Source organism: Pseudomyrmex gracilis, unplaced genomic scaffold, assembly GCF_002006095.1.
Source record: "Pseudomyrmex gracilis isolate BER0280 unplaced genomic scaffold, ASM200609v1 scaffold_161, whole genome shotgun sequence".
Lineage (NCBI taxonomy): Eukaryota > Metazoa > Arthropoda > Insecta > Hymenoptera > Formicidae > Pseudomyrmex > Pseudomyrmex gracilis.
The window spans coordinates 88,821-107,343 of NW_018020745.1; the positions used below are offsets into that span (position 1 = coordinate 88,821).

At 43.6% G+C, this 18,523-nt stretch overlaps 1 protein-coding gene across 1 annotated transcript in view; it reads right to left on the reverse strand.

Moving 5' to 3' along the window:
- Positions 1 to 18,523, reverse strand: part of LOC109857496 (netrin-1-like) — a 157,569-nt gene that overhangs the window by 19,146 nt on the left and 119,900 nt on the right. Inside the window, exons 3-4 of the mRNA XM_020433838.1 lie at positions 14,722 to 14,871; positions 13,510 to 13,605 (exon numbers count right to left, since the gene is read on the reverse strand). Coding sequence (XP_020289427.1) covers positions 13,510 to 13,605; positions 14,722 to 14,871 — 246 coding nt within the window. The remainder of the gene's footprint in view (positions 1 to 13,509; positions 13,606 to 14,721; positions 14,872 to 18,523) is intronic.

The following is an 18,523-nucleotide window of genomic DNA, read 5'->3' on the forward strand; positions in this document are numbered from 1 at the left end:
GAGATATTACACATAGACGAAGAGAGAGCTCGATGGTCCAAGGGGGACTTTGCCATATATAATGTAACTTCAACGAAACTTTCGTAATGCCAAGAAGGGAGGGCGTGAGCGCGGTAATGACGCCGGGGCGAAGGTCGGAGAAAGGGGGGAGGGACGGGTCAATTAGTCTTGATTTAAATTAGCCACGGCGGCTGGTAATTAACTTTGGTTTAGAGCGGCCGACCGGTAAGCCAGCGTGGTAATAATGACGATAATTATTATTGTAGGTTTGCCACGTGCACGTGCGCGCGCGCACCGTCGGGTGCTGCGAAAGTTTTGGAAGAAGCAGCTCGAAAACGCGGCTAAGTTTGAAAGCGATCGCTGGCTGTAACGATAACGAATATTAAATTAAGCTGTTGATAAGCAGCTGGTGATGGTGAGTAAAATTGCCGTGCGTTGATTACGCGAGGAAAAACAGGAAAAGCGCGCTGGAAATGTTCGTGGCAAAGGTCGAAGCTAAAAGTATATGCATAGATATATATATATATTATATATTACGCGAAATATACAGACAACTAAGTACACACTGGCAAGATAATAAAGTGCAGTTGAGAAATACAATTAAAAGTAAGAAGTTCTAGTAATTATCAAGATCTACTTTGAATATGAAATTAATATTCAAAACGGATCTTTCAGAATTACGACAGAGTCTTCACTTAACCCCCCTTTCTTATATATAAACGCTTCAATTCATCAAAGGATCTGTCACCGGAAAGAAATACACGGACGATGATGGAACGCATAGAACTTTCTGCGCGCGAAGAAGAAGCGAAACTACAGCGAAACGACAGCGAACAAAGTGTCAGCGAGGTAATTAGGCTTTTACGGTGATTGAGAATCTCGGCGTCGTCAGCACGGCGTCTATCGCGAAAACGAGTGTCGTTTAAATCGCGTCGTACTCGCCGGGCAAGCATTAATCAAACAAGGAGTCCGGTACTGGTTATCGATTCCGGCGATTTGTAGTGTCGCGCGCGCGTTCGCGCTCCGACGTTAGTCTCACGGTTAGTCCATTGCGTCCGTCCGCGTCTGCCGGAGTGAAAACGCGAGCAAATCGATGGTAAACTGCAGTTAATTTTGACACCGGCGATTACTCGCCGCGACTGCTTAAACGCAGTCGACTCGGCCGGAGCTCGTTATTTCTGCACGTTAGCGTCCCTGTTGATACTTACGCGTTTAATGGATCGTATTTGTCCCGCGACATAAACAGCTGGTGAATATTTTTCGGCGTGTTAAGTATCCACAGTTGAAAACATTTTAAAGCGCTTCTCATTCGTTACGAATATTTATGCGCGCGAGGGAAATCGTAAGTTTATTAATAAACTGTCCAAAAAGAGAATATGCGTGCGTGTACGTAAAGAGAGATATATATATATTTTATCTACGCTCTTTCTAGTCTTATTCTAGACTAAAACCGCATTAGAGAGAGAGACAAGATTTTTTAAAATATTTTTCACGTTAGAACAAAATGCAAACGAGAATGTATATACTATCGGAGATTAAGAGGGTGAGGGGTGCGTCCTATTTCACGCTTCTCGCCATTTCGTTCTCTCCAATCGTCTATGTCCTTTCAACTGCCCGTGCTATCAGCGGATAGAGCTATGCGCGGACGCAAAATTTCAATTATCTGAGAAAAATCTCGATTGATCCTTGGCGCGAGATTGAACGGCCGGCTATGAAATGCGGATGGGTAGGGTAGACTCACAAACGGCTCGCCAGAGATGTGGCGGGGGTGGAAAAAAAAGCAGAGAGCGGTAAAAACCTTTATCGAACGATATCAATTTCTTTCAAAGAGAGAGAGCTCGTAGTTGATGTATAAACTCGCGCACACCTCGAAGCGGCTTTAACGGGATAAGCTTTTTCGCATAAACGAGAAAGAGAGAGAGAGAGAGACGTGCCTTCGGGAATGCATTGTGAGTTGCGCGAAACACGCCGAATGATGTTAGTTAACTCTTTGCAGCCGACATGTGAAGATTACAAGATGCATTTAATACGTGGAAATCTACATGTGTAGCTAGACAGCCGCGGATATAGAAGAGAGGAGATTTTTCCTGTTCCGAAATTACATATTAAATCTCCCCGAGGACGATGTAGTGAGAGGATATCCGACAAAGTAACGTGTATAATCACGACAGCTTTGCCACAATTACAAACATATAATTTTGAAGTCAAATCAGATCGATGGAACCAACTGCTTACATAAGACAAATGTTATACTCGAATTTTTGAGAGAAATACATATATGTGTCGTCAAAACTTTTGCAGATTTCGTAAAGTAGATATTTTTCCCGAAAGATTGAGGGTTCTCAAAAAGCGGCCGCAGCCGCTCACTCGAGATAAACGGATAATTTAATATTCGGGAAAAAATTGCGCTCGCGCGACGGTCGGCAATAAGTCTCCGAAGTTCCCTCGTTACTCGCAAATCGCTCCTATAAAGCTCCGCGTTCGAGGTATCGCGTTGCTAATTGAGGGTAAGGAAGCGTAAGAGCACAGGCTCCGGAGAATTTTTGTATAATACCGATTCCGCTCGACCGGCATAAGACCGCCTTAGGCGGTTCTCCGTTTTCATGTAGGTGCGCGCGCGCGTTACAAGCGAGCGCCTCTTTTCGCCGGGAATTTACAATCGCGGCGAGCCGCAGGCGATGCGTATCCGCGCATCATGACGGACCCGGTATGCGTAATTAGGTCGTGATTGGCCGCCATACGCATAGAAGATTGTCTGTTCGTCTACGAGGTCGTCGCTCCGAAACTTTTCGCGATTTTTTGATCCTGACGTTACGACTAACCTTGATATATAATGTGTATCCTTTTGACATTTATGCTCGATTGCAAAAATGACGCCGTCATCTCGAGAGTGCTGAGAAACATCAAACTTTCTACATTAAAACGGCTAAAAACTAATAAAAGGAGAAGGTAAAGATCAAATGGAACAAATTTCTCTGATCGAAAGCATCAGAGCGCTTATATTCCTTCTTTTTTTGTGCTGCTCTCGTGAATATTTTTTTGCACATTAATTTTATATCTACATTTTACGACCCACCAAAGGCCAATATCTCGAGCTTAGCGTAATTCCTCCACTGAATTCATTCACCGTAAAATTTCACGAGAGCTTTTCTCCCCGACCTTATACTTGAGATATCGATGACGCGATTGTTCGTTCTTTCGCGTTGGTTTTATCGTCGACGCCGCGACGACGACGAAACGCTCGTTCGGCTTTAATAGTACGCGAAAAACAGATCGATCGTCCGCTCGTTCTCGGCACGTCGTCGTCGTCGTCGTCTCGTCTGCGAAGCAAAAGGTCATTTCCTACGAAAGTTACTTCCTTTCGCTTAACCAGCACACAATAACACACGACCGGCCGATTGCGCCGGTGCATTGTTGTAAGAAATACACGTGAGCCGAGCCGCGTACATCCTATCGCGATCATCAAAGTAAACGGCAAAATTGCTGAAACACGCCATGTATTCCCTGATACACCCGTTGAGCGAGTTCTTTCTACGTATACGTCTCTCTTTTAATTTATCGAAATGAACGCCTGTCACTCCCGTCAAGACGAGAGAGCTATAGAAGCGATTAAACTTTATATTAGGCGATAAAACGCACATTTCTCTCCGGATTAGAAAATTTACGATATTACGATGATAAAAACTCGTGGGAAAAAAAAAAAAAAAAATGATAAGTATAATTCTCAGATTGAGTTCTCAAGATATTTGGAATAATTTGTTTTTAATACGAGATAAAAAGCATAAAAACGCGATATATTTTTAAAAGTTTCTCGAGTTTATGCCACTTTCACGTGAACGCTTATCTATAATTTTGTAGCGCAACTTTGCTCTCGCACGAGCAAGAAATTCGTATGGAAGTTTCGCAATATCAAATTAATCGACCCGTCGGAAGAAAAGTCGACAGATTTTATTTATTTATTCATTTTTTTCTCGTATCTCTCGATATGTTGGAAAAATTATAAATTACTCCCGGCACTTTCCGCGCCGCCGTCGGGGCTGCAATTCGCTCGAGGAATCTTATTACACTCGCTGTATATTTAAGAACGTGTAAATTACACACACACACACAAAAGACATATATTCGGGCGATAATGTCCGTGCTCTCTCGAAACATTCGCACACGTCCGACGAATCGCGTGCGATACCAACGCCGCGCGGCGCCGCGGGATGAAAAGAAAGCGCATCGTCGCTTTAAGGTGCATCCACGACGGAAAAGGACGGAAAAACGGAAAAGAGAACGAACCGATGTAGTGTGCAAACAATGCTCGTGCTGTGTTTCCCGAAACGGAAAGACCCTCGGGTGGGCGTTTATCCGAGCGCATACGCGCACGCAACACGTTTATGCGCGCCAGTACAGTCGCCGAGGTGTACACACTCTTGAACGCGACGCCATTAAAAACCCTTCGCGCTCCTATTTCCGACAGAGAGCGACGATTTACGAGACAGCATTCTAAACACACTTCCGAAAATAATTTTGAAAAACACGCGTCACGCAATTTGAAATACACCATTCTCAAAATTAGCGCCCGCTTCGAAGTGAAAGCGGAACGCAATTACACGCGGGGTCTACTTTTATCTTGCTCATAATCGCGATACTTAAGTAAGAAAATTACAGAATGTGGAAGTGATTATCAACCGCGAAACGATCGAGATGCGAGTGATTACGTACGTGTACATAGAATGTGAAAATCATAACGTATTTGTGCGCGCCAACACACACGACGGATCATTTCGCTGATGATCAACGAACCACATACCCGGACGGTCATTACACGGCGAAGGAATTTACATTACAAGCAACGTGTGGAAACGCGAAACGACTTTGTCCGCGCGCGGATTAACGGGGCGGCACTTTTCTCGCTTCTCCGTGCGATAACTCGCGCAGAAAATAAACCGGACCCGATCTTAATCGCCATCATTACCATTCGCCCTTTACGACGCGCTTACATCATTTTCCCCGGAGCATCGGATGTACGCCCGTCGACGTTCGTCGATAAAACCGCGCGAGCGATACGCGCGTGCCGGAAAAAGCGCTCGAAACAAAACACGTAAACATATGCGTGCGTGTGCGTATACATTAAATGAGCACGCGTTTAAACATGCGCTGTGACGACGACGACGACGACGACGACGATGACGATGACTGTCCCTTTTCCTTTCTTTCCCTTTCTCTTTTTGAAGTCGCGCTTCCTGCGTCTCTTACACTCTCCCCCGTCGTATTTTTCTCCCTCTGCGCAAGGGAAGCCCGAAAGGAGGGTTCGCCCCTGGGTTATTATTATTTTGCCGCAGATATACATTCGCGTGGACTCGCTTTAATGGTCTGACGTTTATTTCCTACTCAGAGTCGGCTTCACCGCGAAATGGGTGAAGAAGCAGTTTACCCCAGAAGCCACCAAAGAAAGTTCCATTGTGGAAATATGGAATACATTACGTACCACATTGAGATTCAAAAAAAAAAAAAGAAAAGAAAAAAAAATAGAAACATCCGCGATATGACACCCAGAAAGTACGAAATGATATCTCGCGTAAGGAGACAACAAAATATCATCGGGTCTGATGAACGTATCCGATGAATGTTGGAAGACAAGAAAGAACAAAATGATTGATGTGCGCTCTCGTTCTGCGTTAAATCAAACACAAAATTATTCGCAGTTAGACCGCGATACGCGTGCGCAATCGCCCGCAGCTTAATTTAATAACAGGTCTTGACGAAGGTTAATTTAATAACAGACCAGATCTCTCCTCGGGTCCGCCAATGTATATGTACCTATAATACCCGATATTACCAAATTAGGACACGTGTCGTGAAATCCTCATCCCCTACGCTCACTTCAAGGTCCGAGAGAATTTGCGTACACATAAAAAAGCCAGAAGAACCTGAAAACTAAAAAAAAAAAAAAAAGGAAAAAAAAATACGATTACTTCAAAGTTACTTTGCGAGGAGAAGCTCCTATATAAATTTTAACTTTGAAAAACATCGTAACTTCAAGCCAATTGTATTTCAAAGGATCGCAACCTCGCACAGGTGATCGCGATATACATTTCGAAGTCTCTCAACAATTCAATTCACTTCGTTCGTTGTATCTTCCTCAGTTTTTTACCCATTGCGATGACGCAAATCGTATCTGTTGATGTCATGTTGGACTTCCTGCTTTTTGCTTCTTCTTTTTTTTTTTTTTTTTTTTTTAAGTACAGTTAAGTCGATCCGTTTCTGTTTTCCGCAAAGTCACAGGCACAAGTAGAAGGAAAACTCTTTGAGCACTCGACGTCGTCTCGTGAGTACCCCGCGGTACGTGGTTTCTGATGATGAGGGTGGAATCGCGTGCGTGCGCGCGCGCGCACAACGACGAGAAAGCACTTCGTCGACGAGGTGAAACGAGATTTTTCGGGCTCCGCTTTTACCCGCGCGTCTTCCTTTGTTCCCTTGTGAATGCCGAAGTCGAGTGCTCGATGGGCGAATCATAAATGTCGGAGGAAAAGACTCGCGTTTCGACAAATGAGAAAATATAGCCCGATAAGATGCGATCCGCTTTCCGGATGAAATTGTCCCAGGGGAGAGGGAGTATACAGTTATTATATAATTTTCGAAAAATTACGGAGAATAGCTTCTACCTCTCTCCTTCTCTCTCCTTCTCGACATTTCGCAAATAGATAATAACGAGGTTACAGTAGATCGGTTAGATTGGCTGTTGTCATTAATTCACGTGATCTGTACTTTGCATAATCTATCGAATAAGTCTCCTTATCGTGTAATATTTTGTTACTTTCATTGCGGCGATTTATTCTATGATTTCCTGTAATGTTAATGTTACAACATAATTCTGCTCCCAGACGTTTTCTCGTCGTGTTGAAACTCGGCGAACTTCGTCGTTGGAACTCGGCAGACTGGAAATGGCGAACGCTTTTACGCTCGTTTATTTACGACGACCTTCCGGCAAATAATTTGTCAAAAGACGATCGTTTTTCTGAGATTTCAACTTGTTTAACTCTCACACACACTCGAATGGAGACGTAAACCCCCGTGTGTTTTACGATTATAGTGAAATTAAATCAAGTAAAAATCTTCGAAACACACATTCCCAATAAACAACGTTGCGCGCGTTGATAATTAGCGGCGCGCTCGTCGCACAACCGATTGCGATTTCGTAGAAAGTTATATCGCTGACGGCCGCTTTGTAAGTGGTGAAATATGTATGAACGCAATTTATGATAATTCCGGCTGAATAATTTATTAGCATAATCGCTCTCATTCGATCTCATCATCGATTCGCAATTTGCATCGTGGCTTTTTCTCCGCGTCGTCGCGACGCGATCGGCTATTTATAGTTTAAGTTTCGCGCCGGACGAATTAAAAACAGAGAGAGAGAGAGAGAGAGCGCGCGCGCGCGTTTGTATAACGGGCGACTGACGTCACGGGCGTAGACCAAATAATTAAGTCCGAATTTATCACGGGCGATGATCAAAGCGCCGCGCGCGAAAAGACATCTCGCACCTGTCCGCGCTCCGTCTGATAGAAATAGAGTAAATCTTTCCGCGCGCGTTTATGGTAATCATGGACTGAATAATTTATCAAGATAATCACTCTTTTATCCCCGTCTTCGTGATTTGCATCAACAACTCGCACAAGTTGTTGGCTCGTTTAAAACTCGATTGAATAAAGATACACCGGATTCGTGCAATTGAAATAATAAATCAAACGGAAGGGATTTAATCTCGCGGTAGTGAAGAAACTTACTGCGTAAATATTAAACATCATAATTATTACTTTAGTACCATTTAATCGAATGTATACTACGCGATTATCACGTATTTCAATCAAAGACACGCTTTCTATTTCTATTAAAAAAAAAAAACAAAAAACGAAAAAGAAAAAACTTGCGGATATATATGTATCGTATATACTTAAGCCGATCGCGCTCGGGAATAATTCCGATCACGGTCATCACGTCGACCGGTATTGTAACGTCGAAGCGCAGCTCGCCGACGTAACTTTTCGCGCGACTCATCCCGAGGCGCGCGTGGGTGCGCGTTTGCGCCGCGCTGCGCGAGAATTACGGCGCGCGCGCTTCGGTTGCGCGGCCGGACATTAACATATAGATGCGATCCGTGACGCGGAATGCAATACGCCGGATATGCGCGCTTACGTTACACGCGATAATGCGCGTGTACCGGAGGGATGCGACTGCGGGGCTTTCCGACGAGAAAGAAAGAGAGAGAGAGAGAGAGATAGATAGAGGAGCACGCGGGTGAGGTAGCCGAGGGCTACCAGTTCGCCGTAATTACCGCGCCGCTTATGAATAACGGCGAGGGCGGACACGCGAAAGAGAGAAAGAGAAAACGCGGGCCCATCCTCGCGGCGGCGGAAGGAGATCGCGAGATCGGGGCCCCGGTAACGAGCATATCCGATGACGATCGCGCCGGTTCGCGGTTCAAGCTCTTGCGACCCACTCGCGTGGGCGGATCGCGTCAAGTGGATCCCCCGGACGAGAGACGCACATCGCTCTGGGACTATAAGCCGTATATTGTAATAATAATGTGTAGGGATATTAAACCCGAAGCACACCTACGTATAATCGTTTCACCAGATATCAAACACGATATATCACGAGTAATAAGAAATATATTAATTAAGAAAGATTAAGAGTAAAGAGAAGAATGATTAAAGAGACCGGCTCTCACTATAATCCCGCGGCTTGAGTGTAGGGGTTGCGAATATTGGAAAATCCCGAGTTCGAATCCGCACATTAGGATTTTTTCCGGACAGAGTCTCTTTCAATCGAGCTAATCGAAAGTAATTTAACGTTTTCGATTTAGAAGATTCATTGTGTTTTGTTTAGGACTTGGTCTTCTTGTTTTCACGAACAGAAGCGCTTGTACGCGTGCGCGAGGATGATACGCGAAGAGACCTTCGCTCAACGACATGACGTTTGAAATTGACTGATCCGTGAAGTATATAAAAACATCGTCGATCGCCCTCTTAGTACGTGCGCGTGTATTCCAAGTTATTTGCAATCAAAATACGCAAACCTCCTTCGAACAACATTCGATGATGTTGGTAGGCTTGTATTTCGCTCTCTAAAGTGCGCGCTTGGATGGTACAGTCATCATGCATATATATGCCTATAATGTACAAGCATCGCGATGATATTTGCCCCGGGCGCCAAGTGAGAGCTTTACGGACAAGTTTCGATATCTTCTTATCTGACGCTTTTTTATATATATGTCTCGCGCGGATTCTCGCCGAGCGCGATAACATAACAGAGATCGTTATACGGCGTTACAGATTCACTTGCAGATCAACTTACTGCGCCAGAATCGCGAAGTTAGGTGGCGGAAATTGAAAAATAAACGAGATAGGACAGGCTTCGCTTTACCATCAAGCGAAGAAGTAACGAGAGAAGAAGCGCGCGAGAATAAAACCGGTAATGAAGTCTGAAACCTGCACGCGACGAGAGAAAGAGAGAGAGAGAGAGAGAGAGAGAGAGAGAGAGAAGGACGAGCGCACGAAGCGCGAACTTTATCCTAATGAAATTTCGAAGACGTGAAAATCGAGATCGGTTTAATCTCGATCGCGGCCCGTTCCTTCGAACGAATATATAGATGCAAAAAATTGTTCGATACCGGTTCGGTCTGGCGTTTTTTAACGAGTGATTTAATCTCGAAATCGACTCGTTATGCAGGATGTCTTGGATCTACCGGATGTTCTCTCACAACCCTTTGGAATACCTAATGAGGTTGAACTTGATGCTCTCTTCGCGGGAATTCGATTTTTCGCGATATTTAGTTTAGGTTTTATTTGTATGGTACGCGCATTTTCTCGGCGCGCGAATCTAAGTTTAAATTTCTAATCGCGATAAAAATCGCGCAATCGCGAGTTTTAATCAGGAAATCGAATCGAGCGGAAAATTGAATGAAATCTTTTATTATCGTTATCTATTATTTACGCAATTACTGACACCTCGTTAAGCTACGATAATTCTTGCCTCAACGCGATCTCGGTTTATTTATCTTCCCTCGATATCCCCTGAAACAAGATCGTTGACTCCCGACGTTATATCGCGGCATAATCGAAATGAGGAGATCGGGATCGCGATTCTGCGGGGGAGGAGAAGAAGGAGGAGGAGAGATTGCGAGAGAGAGAGAGAGAGAGAGAGAGAGAGAGGGGTATTTCCAGGAGGCCTATTACGGTGGATAATTTACGCGGGCCGTTCCCGCGGCAGTTTCCCCGCAAGAATTTACAGCGACAGCGCCGCACGGCGCGACACTCGCCAGGTGTAAATTCGATTACACGATACTACTCTCCTTCGCACGTCGATATTTCACTCCGGCGCGAAACGGAGTAGGTGGCGTCGCGCGGCGTAATCTACGCGCGGAATTATGCGCGTCGCGTAGGCGGCGCGAAATTTCTATACGCGTCTCGTAAAGAACGCGCGAACGGACAACGATAGCGAAAAATAGCGCGTGCGCGCGCGCGCGCAAAGCAAAATCGGACGCGATAATTCCCGCCTCAGTATGTAAACTAGTTAGCTCGCGAGAGTTCGCGTAGAGGATGTTTCACGAATAAATGTTAAAAGTTGCGAACGAGAAAAAGAAATAAAATCAAGCGCTCACAAACAGTACCAGTCAAAAAATCTACACGCGAGTGTAGAAATCGGAAATAAATTTTTGTTGAACAGAAATAATGTATCCGTGGATATATTTCAGTAATTAGTATCCGCAGCATCCGCGGGGCAAACTCTGACTCCAGGTGCAAACACTGATGATCGCGATACTCCTCTTGGCGCGTCGATATTTCACTCGCGTTCAAAATGCAGGGAGCGTCGAGATGTAATCTACGCTCTGCGTTATATGGAGCATGCGTGGGTAGAAACGTGTGCATTCGATGTAACAAGAGAGAACTCGAGAGGGACGACAACTACGAGGGCCTCTCACTTTTCACGCGTCACTTTTCCGTCCGGAAAAATCGCTCAATCCTCGTTGTCGGACACGAGATATATATTATTTTTTTATCAGTTCGATTTTGCTAATTAAAAACATTTTTTGTCAGCAGCGCCGCTTGATTTGATTGCTACAACAGTTGTATATTAAACAATCTTTTTTATATAATTGTTTTTTTTTTTTTTTGTTTATTCAGACAGACGCATCGGATCTGTAACTTCGAATTCATTTTTATCTCAGAGCTGTAATCAGCGATATAAGAAACCAATTTGCATGCAAATTAAACCAGTTTTATTAAGCGCAAAGAGAAATCATTTTTCTATATATATATAGAAGATCGAATGATATTAAAATCTCTTTAAAACGGTAACTTGTGTGTGCCGTGAGATGGGGATGACGCTAAATTAGAAGATTAAGCTCTTTCTCGTTAAAAGTCTCCAGAAGAACCAAGTAAAACTGTGTAGATATAAAAAAAATTGCGTCCAGTATTTAATTCATCTTCCTCAACAAAATTGTTTTCTCGCAACTCTTAATATATTTTTCATAAAACTTTTCATATAAGACTCAGAGAAAACTTTAATACACTTTTCACTTATAACTTAATCCTCACGCGCGCGTAAATTTCTTATTTGTTCAACAATATACTGCATACTTAGATACCAATAAAAAAAAAAAAAAACCAACGCTATGTTTAAGTTGCGAACATTTGCTTTGAATCTTAAATGAAGTGTTCAGAACTTTTCGATGAATTTTCAAGTTCTCGCAATCTCGAGAATAAATTTGCACTCGCGGTTTCAACACACAAGTATGTAAATACCGAGCGCGTCAAAATGCATTGAGACGCATCGACGTCTCAAGTACAAGAAGTACGATTGATAAGTATTCGAAACGACGCGTAGATAACGATTGTAATATTACACTGCTGTTGTCATTGACAAGTTTTATTAGAGAGGTACAAATGTCAAACGCTGATTCATTATCGCACGTAGTGTTTGCGTGACAGTTCACTAAAATAAACGCTCTTTACGTGATTCAAGATAATGCACTTCGAGATAACTCCCACTTTAACTATCAAAGTGTCAAAATTTACGAGCTGAACTTCGTTCGAGTCGCGCTGCCACATTTTTCTTATTCAAAATATGGCCCCGTGCGATTTCCGAATCAGAAAAAATGGCTCGTAGGAAAGAAATAAAGCAATGAAGCAATTGATGACATAAATCAAGAGTTCGAGAATTTTCGTTCCACTTAATAAGTAACATGAGCGAGGAGGTTAAAGTGTAGAAGGTGAAGTGGAAGGCGACCATATTGAAAAATAAATAATTTCAACTCGATAAGTTGTTGTTTATCGTTTCGGATACTTATCAATCGTTCTTCGTAAAGGATTCGCTCGCGTGGCTTATACGAGCTTACCGCGAGAATTGCACGTCGTATAGCAAGTGGAAACGCGAGAGTAAACGGGCGAGTTGCGAGCGAGGGTAGTTTTAATTAAGCCATTATAGGGGTGGCTGAGAGGCTGCGACCGAGCGACTAGACGATCCCGACCCTAAGCGTCTCGCTCGCTCACCGTCTGCTCTGTCTGCTAAATTAATATAGCACCCGCATTCCGTTCTACCACGTGGCGACGAGGCTTCCGTATCCAGATCGACTTCCTTCCATCCGGGCTCCTGTTAAATTTGCGGAAATAACATAGCGCGATATCGCGCGCAGACTCAGATCCGCAATGATAATTTATCCAATCTACACTCACGTCGGATACATCGATGTAGTTCGATGAAGTGCGCATGCAATTTGGTTTTGTAGTTTCTTCACGTTTTCTTGCAAATATTTAACTTGCAAAAGTCAGTTAAAATGACACGAAGTCCATCGGCGCGTACGCGGATTCCATTTGAAAGATGTTTTATTAGAGGCGTAAAGATTGTAAAGTATAATTAATTCTCGCCGCTTGTTAATTGCGTTATTATTCCGACGATGCGCGCGAATTCCATTGTCGCGCTGAAAGATCTCGACGCGAGTCGAATTCGAAGAAAAAAAAGTCTTGTCGCGTTCGCGATTTCGACTAAAAAATGCAGAAACTCGTGCGTTTCGATTGTTACGCGTTCTCAACTCATTTTTTTTCGCACGCGAGACGCTTGAACGCAGACTACTTGATTCCCGTCTCACGTTCGTATTAGACCTTCGTACAAGACAAATATAACTTCGAATCGGACAGAGGGACATTTAGCGCTGAATACGTGACATCCGAACAACGACCTACGCCAACACACGCTTGTCTCCCGGGGGCCCGAGAAATGTTGTTCGTTCTTCTTTCTCTCCTCCTCCTCTCTCTCTCTCCCTTCATCCACCAACTTTATCTCCTTACGTCGTTCGTCGGCGATTTTTACGTTGCTCAGTGTGTCACCGAGACAGAGACTTCAACGCGGTGTCGCGGTTCGGAATGTCAAGTAGCGCCGCAGAAACGACAGTTAGGTATATAGCGCAGGGACGAGACAGAAATATATAGTCGGCGTGTGTTTACTTTGCACTTACTTACCAGCTCGTCCGTCGTATCCGCGCTCGTCGTCGTCGTCCTCGTGCTCGCCGCTCTCCTCACCTGCCGTGCCCTGCGTCTGCACCACCCTGGGTATTTCTGCAAGAATTTGAAACATGGTGTAAGGATAAAAACTCGAGTTTTCTTCGATGACGAAATAAATAAATAAATAAATAAATAAACAATAAACTTCAGATATCGCGTGATTTAATTGTAGGTATTCTTAAAGAACGCAAATCGTACGTATCAAACTCACGCGATGCGCATGAATCCTAATCTTATCTCACGCACGTGACGCGAACACTCATTCCTGATTGAAAGGCTGAAAAGCCGCTCGCGACGACTACAGCGAAGGATGGATCCTGTGCTCGACACACACATTCGACGTGCACACTCGTTTTCGCAAATTTCGCCTAATTGGACAAGCGCGAGAAGATCGCGCGGCGAGATCATCATCGCGTGTTCGTGCCAATCGATCGATCGATCATTCTCTCGGAGCAGCACGGGTGTGGTCGAACGACTCCGGCGCCTTTTTTGGCCGAGCTTCTCGCCACCCTGGTAGTGGCGGTCCGAAAGATCGATCGCGAAATCGACATGGCGATAGACATTGTGTGTGACTTTTTTTCTCAAGCGACTTCGTGTTTTGTGTCGCAGCTCATATGTACACGAATGCGTCGATAATGACGCGATAAGTCAAACTGACAAAAAACAAAAGAACTTGTGACACGTTACTTTTTTATTTCGTTCCCGCGAGGTGAAGACCGCGTACGTGACAGCTCGCGATAAGCTACGCACGGACGTTCTGAAAAGATCTGCTTGAAGTGTTCTTCTTAAAAGCTCCTGTAAGAAAATCAAAAATATCCCAGAGAAACGTAACCGCGAGATATCTGACTTCTAAGACGCTCTTTTCCATTTCCTTTAAACAACTTTTTAACATTTCTCCGAGCTTATCGCGTACCGCCATCTCTCTCCCTTTCTTTCTCTCTCTCTCTCTCTCACTCTCTCTCTCTCTCATATATACCGCAAGGAATTTTTCCCATTCTCCGTAGTCGGAGTGCTATCTTTCCGGCATTGTATGTACCGGTGCTCTTAGCCTCGCATAAAACGAGCTTATGGCTTGGGGTGGTTGACGAGCGCCGGCGGAAACGGAATCGAAATAAAAGATAAACGTGGCAATGAAAACCGGGTATCAAGCACGCGTGGGTGTGTACTTACTGATGCAAGGCGCAATATGCGATCTGCTCTGCTGGTAGCCTCTGGCGCATCTGTTGCAGGTAACACCAGTTACGCCGTCTTTGCAGGGACACTGGCCGGTGCTCTGGTTACAGGTCTTTCCAGAAGCTCCGATCGGATGGCAATCGCACGCTGCAACATAACGAGGAAAAAAAATAGTTGATAGAGAGAGAGAGAGAAAGAGAGAGAGAAAGGAAAACAAGATAATCTGTTAATTAGCATACCGAGTTTTTTCTTCAGTATAATTTATTTCGTCTCCCACGCATTATTTTCATCATCTGTGTACCACAGAACTGTATTTGAAAACATTTTATCTTTCCATATTGAATATTCCGGTGACGTTTTGAACGTCAACTTGACTACCGATATGTAAAGTAGTAAGATCGCGCATGGCGTTTGGAATGACGCGCGAATGGACTCAATGATATCTTTAATTATCAGTTGAGAATTTTACGTCAAAATGTAATTACACACCAGGCGAAAGAGAGGCTCCGATCAAGTTGATCGCGTCGGAATCGTTCTCGTCAACTCGCCCGCATTAGCGCGTAATATTCGAGTTTACCGTCGACCGTATCTCGTTATGTGCTGTTACCCACACTGCGCCTTCGAGATCGAGCGCTCTCGTTCTATTAAGAAACAAGGCGAGATAGGCGACCCGGCAAATGACAGAGATAGCCAAACAGGCGTGACGATCCGCTACCTGAAATTAAGATAAAGCGCGGATTTACGTGGCGCCTGTAAAAGGACCTTGGCCGCAGCTCGATAAATGAAAGATCGCGGGATAAAAGCGCGACTCCGCTGCGACGACCGTGCAATAACGCGGCGACGAAGTACGGATGATCATCGATAAATTGAAAATAAACGGACAATTTTTGGTTGAGATTACTCGTGAAAATTAAAAGAGTGATTTTTATGCAAAAATATATTAAACCGTCGAGGAGTATATTAGCGTGTGTGAATTTTTATGTAGCGTTTTTATATTTGATTACCCGTTTGAGAGTGAAAAGCTCATGTTACACGAGGTAATAAAATATGAAGAAGCACAATTTGGGAAAAAAAAATTTTCGAATCAATTTGTTTCCGCAACTAAAAGTAGAAAGATTTTTTAATTAGAAATTGTTTAAAAAAATAATAAAAATATATATTCACATATATGTTATCGAAATCCCGTAATAAATAGTTAAATTTCGTGTAATTCGTCTGAAACTGACAGGCGTTAAAATTTTCCATGAGAGAAATTCACTTAAAAGTGACAAAGAGAAAATCTCTCTCTGTCCTTAAAAATTAATTTAACGGAAGTGGAACACCCTCGGTGCTGTAATGTGTTATATATACATATATAGAAAAAGATAAAGGGGAACTTAGCATCGAGATGAATGCATTCCAGGCTTATCCTAATTTCATGCAGCCTAATCTTGCGTAAGGGACGCGTGTATAGTGCGAGGTATTAAAGGGCGACCGTTTTACGTAGGACGAAGGGGGTCTTCCGTAGGTCATTCCAGAGGATTTATGAAATCAATCAGGCGCGCCTCGGCGAATGGATCGCCATCAAGGCATGCCTTAGAGAAAGCTTAAGTCTCCCTCGAGAACTTGCTGATGAGGAAGATTGGAGACGGAGAGAAAAGCTAATAAATACAGTCGTGCGTGACTGTATATTTAATATACGACGAGTGCTTTACACATGATTAAACAACAATATGCTTGTATTTCTTCGATTATTTATTTCGGGTTTTCTAAACAGGAGGATCGGATAAACTTATTTGTCGATTTATATTTACAAACTTTTCGTAAAAAATCGAAAATCCGTTAGAGTTAGGTTGATGTGCTGTAGCAGTCAATGTTGAGAAAATTACAGGGAGACGGTGAGAGAGAGGAAGTAATAAATAAAATTGACTTATCATTATACATTTTGACAGTAGCAGGTGTTACATGGATGCAGAAACGACAGCTTCTCATAACCCAACGTTTTGCGTAAATAAATCATCGCAAAACGCCTATAATTCGTTGCGAGTGAAAAAAATCAATATAGAATCACGACGCAAGTTATCATAATTATGCAAACATTAACATTCCGTCTCCCGGGGCTTGCGCGTATCGGCCCGGCGACGATTTACTACCCAATGATCGCAACAAAATTGCGCTCGTCGTAAAATAATAATCCGGTTGATTTACGGTAGCCGCGCGTAATCAGTTGTGCCATGTGTCACGTGTGTCTCTCTCACGTAAATTGCGGGGCGATGATAATGCAGGGCGATGTGAAAACACTTACGCAGCGAAGACTTGGGATTAACCGGGAGCGCACGCAGACACTAAATTTCACCGCGTGAAATATGATTAAAAAAGAAGGATAAGGGGGTAATATTTTTTCTCTGATAAAAAATACTTTACGTGTTACGTCTGCAAAAAATAAACTTAGGAGTTTCGAAATATCGAAAGAAATATATTTTAATTAAAATAACAATAAATTTCGCGCTGCATAATTATCAATTTTCACGCGCGATGTGGCGCGACAAACAATCTGTGTATAAATATAAATTTCTCCGATATCACGTGTGTACACATATATAAAATTATATTTTTCGTAGAATACAGTCATTGAAGTTTGATTAACTTGCGCTATAATTTACCGATTCGATTCGAAGCTTATCAATTAGACAAACCTCGGTCTCTGTTGTTCGCGCGGTTGATAAGTAGCCGTGGGACAAAGTCAAATCTTTTATCCCCCTTCGCGACTCCCGTCGAGAGTTAATTGTATCGCGCGAGGGGCTACTAGGGGGAAAGCGAAGAGGGTATATCTCTTAAATTTCCGTTCTCGGCATAAATTACCATCTGCTCCGCGGGGCAATCGCCGAAAATTAACAGGGGACACGATTCACATAATTCTTAATCGTCGCCGCTGTCGTCGGCTCGCACATTGACGCGAATTGTCGTTCGATCATTTACGAGCGAGTTAACTACATAAGCACTTATGTATAATAGATTCATGACGCGCGCAATCAGAATCGTCCAATAACAATTTTGTCGCAACCTTGTACACGTCGTATTGTAATTAGCGAGAAATAAGTTAGACGTTGATAATCGTTCTTTATCGATAACACGTTCGTGAAACACATTATTACTTTGTGATGAACTACACATCGGAACGGTACATACCAATCCCTCATATGTCACTTAGAACTTGCCGTTAAGATTTATCGCGCACGTAATCCTGTTTATAAAATTATTTAATTACGATCGCACGACAACACATTGCATACACAACGCGATCGATCGGCGCGACACGGACGATTGCAATTCCACGGACGTGAGAGGTCACGACACGATTTATTGATCACGTGGCGTTGTCATTAGAAATGTCATAAATAGTGATTAGATGCAGACTTGAACAGAGACGCGGTTCAAGGATTTCTGCGTTTCTCGCCGCTGCCGGAGGTATTGAATTGTCCCGGCTGTCTTAAAGAGCCGTCGTCGTTGGAAACGACGTTCGACTTTCGACACCTAAATCGCTGTAACGGTTGTTTCGTACCGGCGCGACTTGTCTCTGCGGACAAGGAGTCGTTTGTTCCCTCGTTACCGGCCCTTTCGTTACCTATAAATTCGTTATGCAATGCTCTCTCGCCGGATGTCGGAGATGAAAGCGGCGATCGCGCGTCACGACGATGCCGCGTAAAATTATTCGAGCCAGGATTCTCGGATATCGTTGAAATCCGATCGTCACCGTTATTTTGCAACGGTATTTCGCGCGTTGAAAAAATAACCCGTCGAAGAATCGCAATCTTTCTAT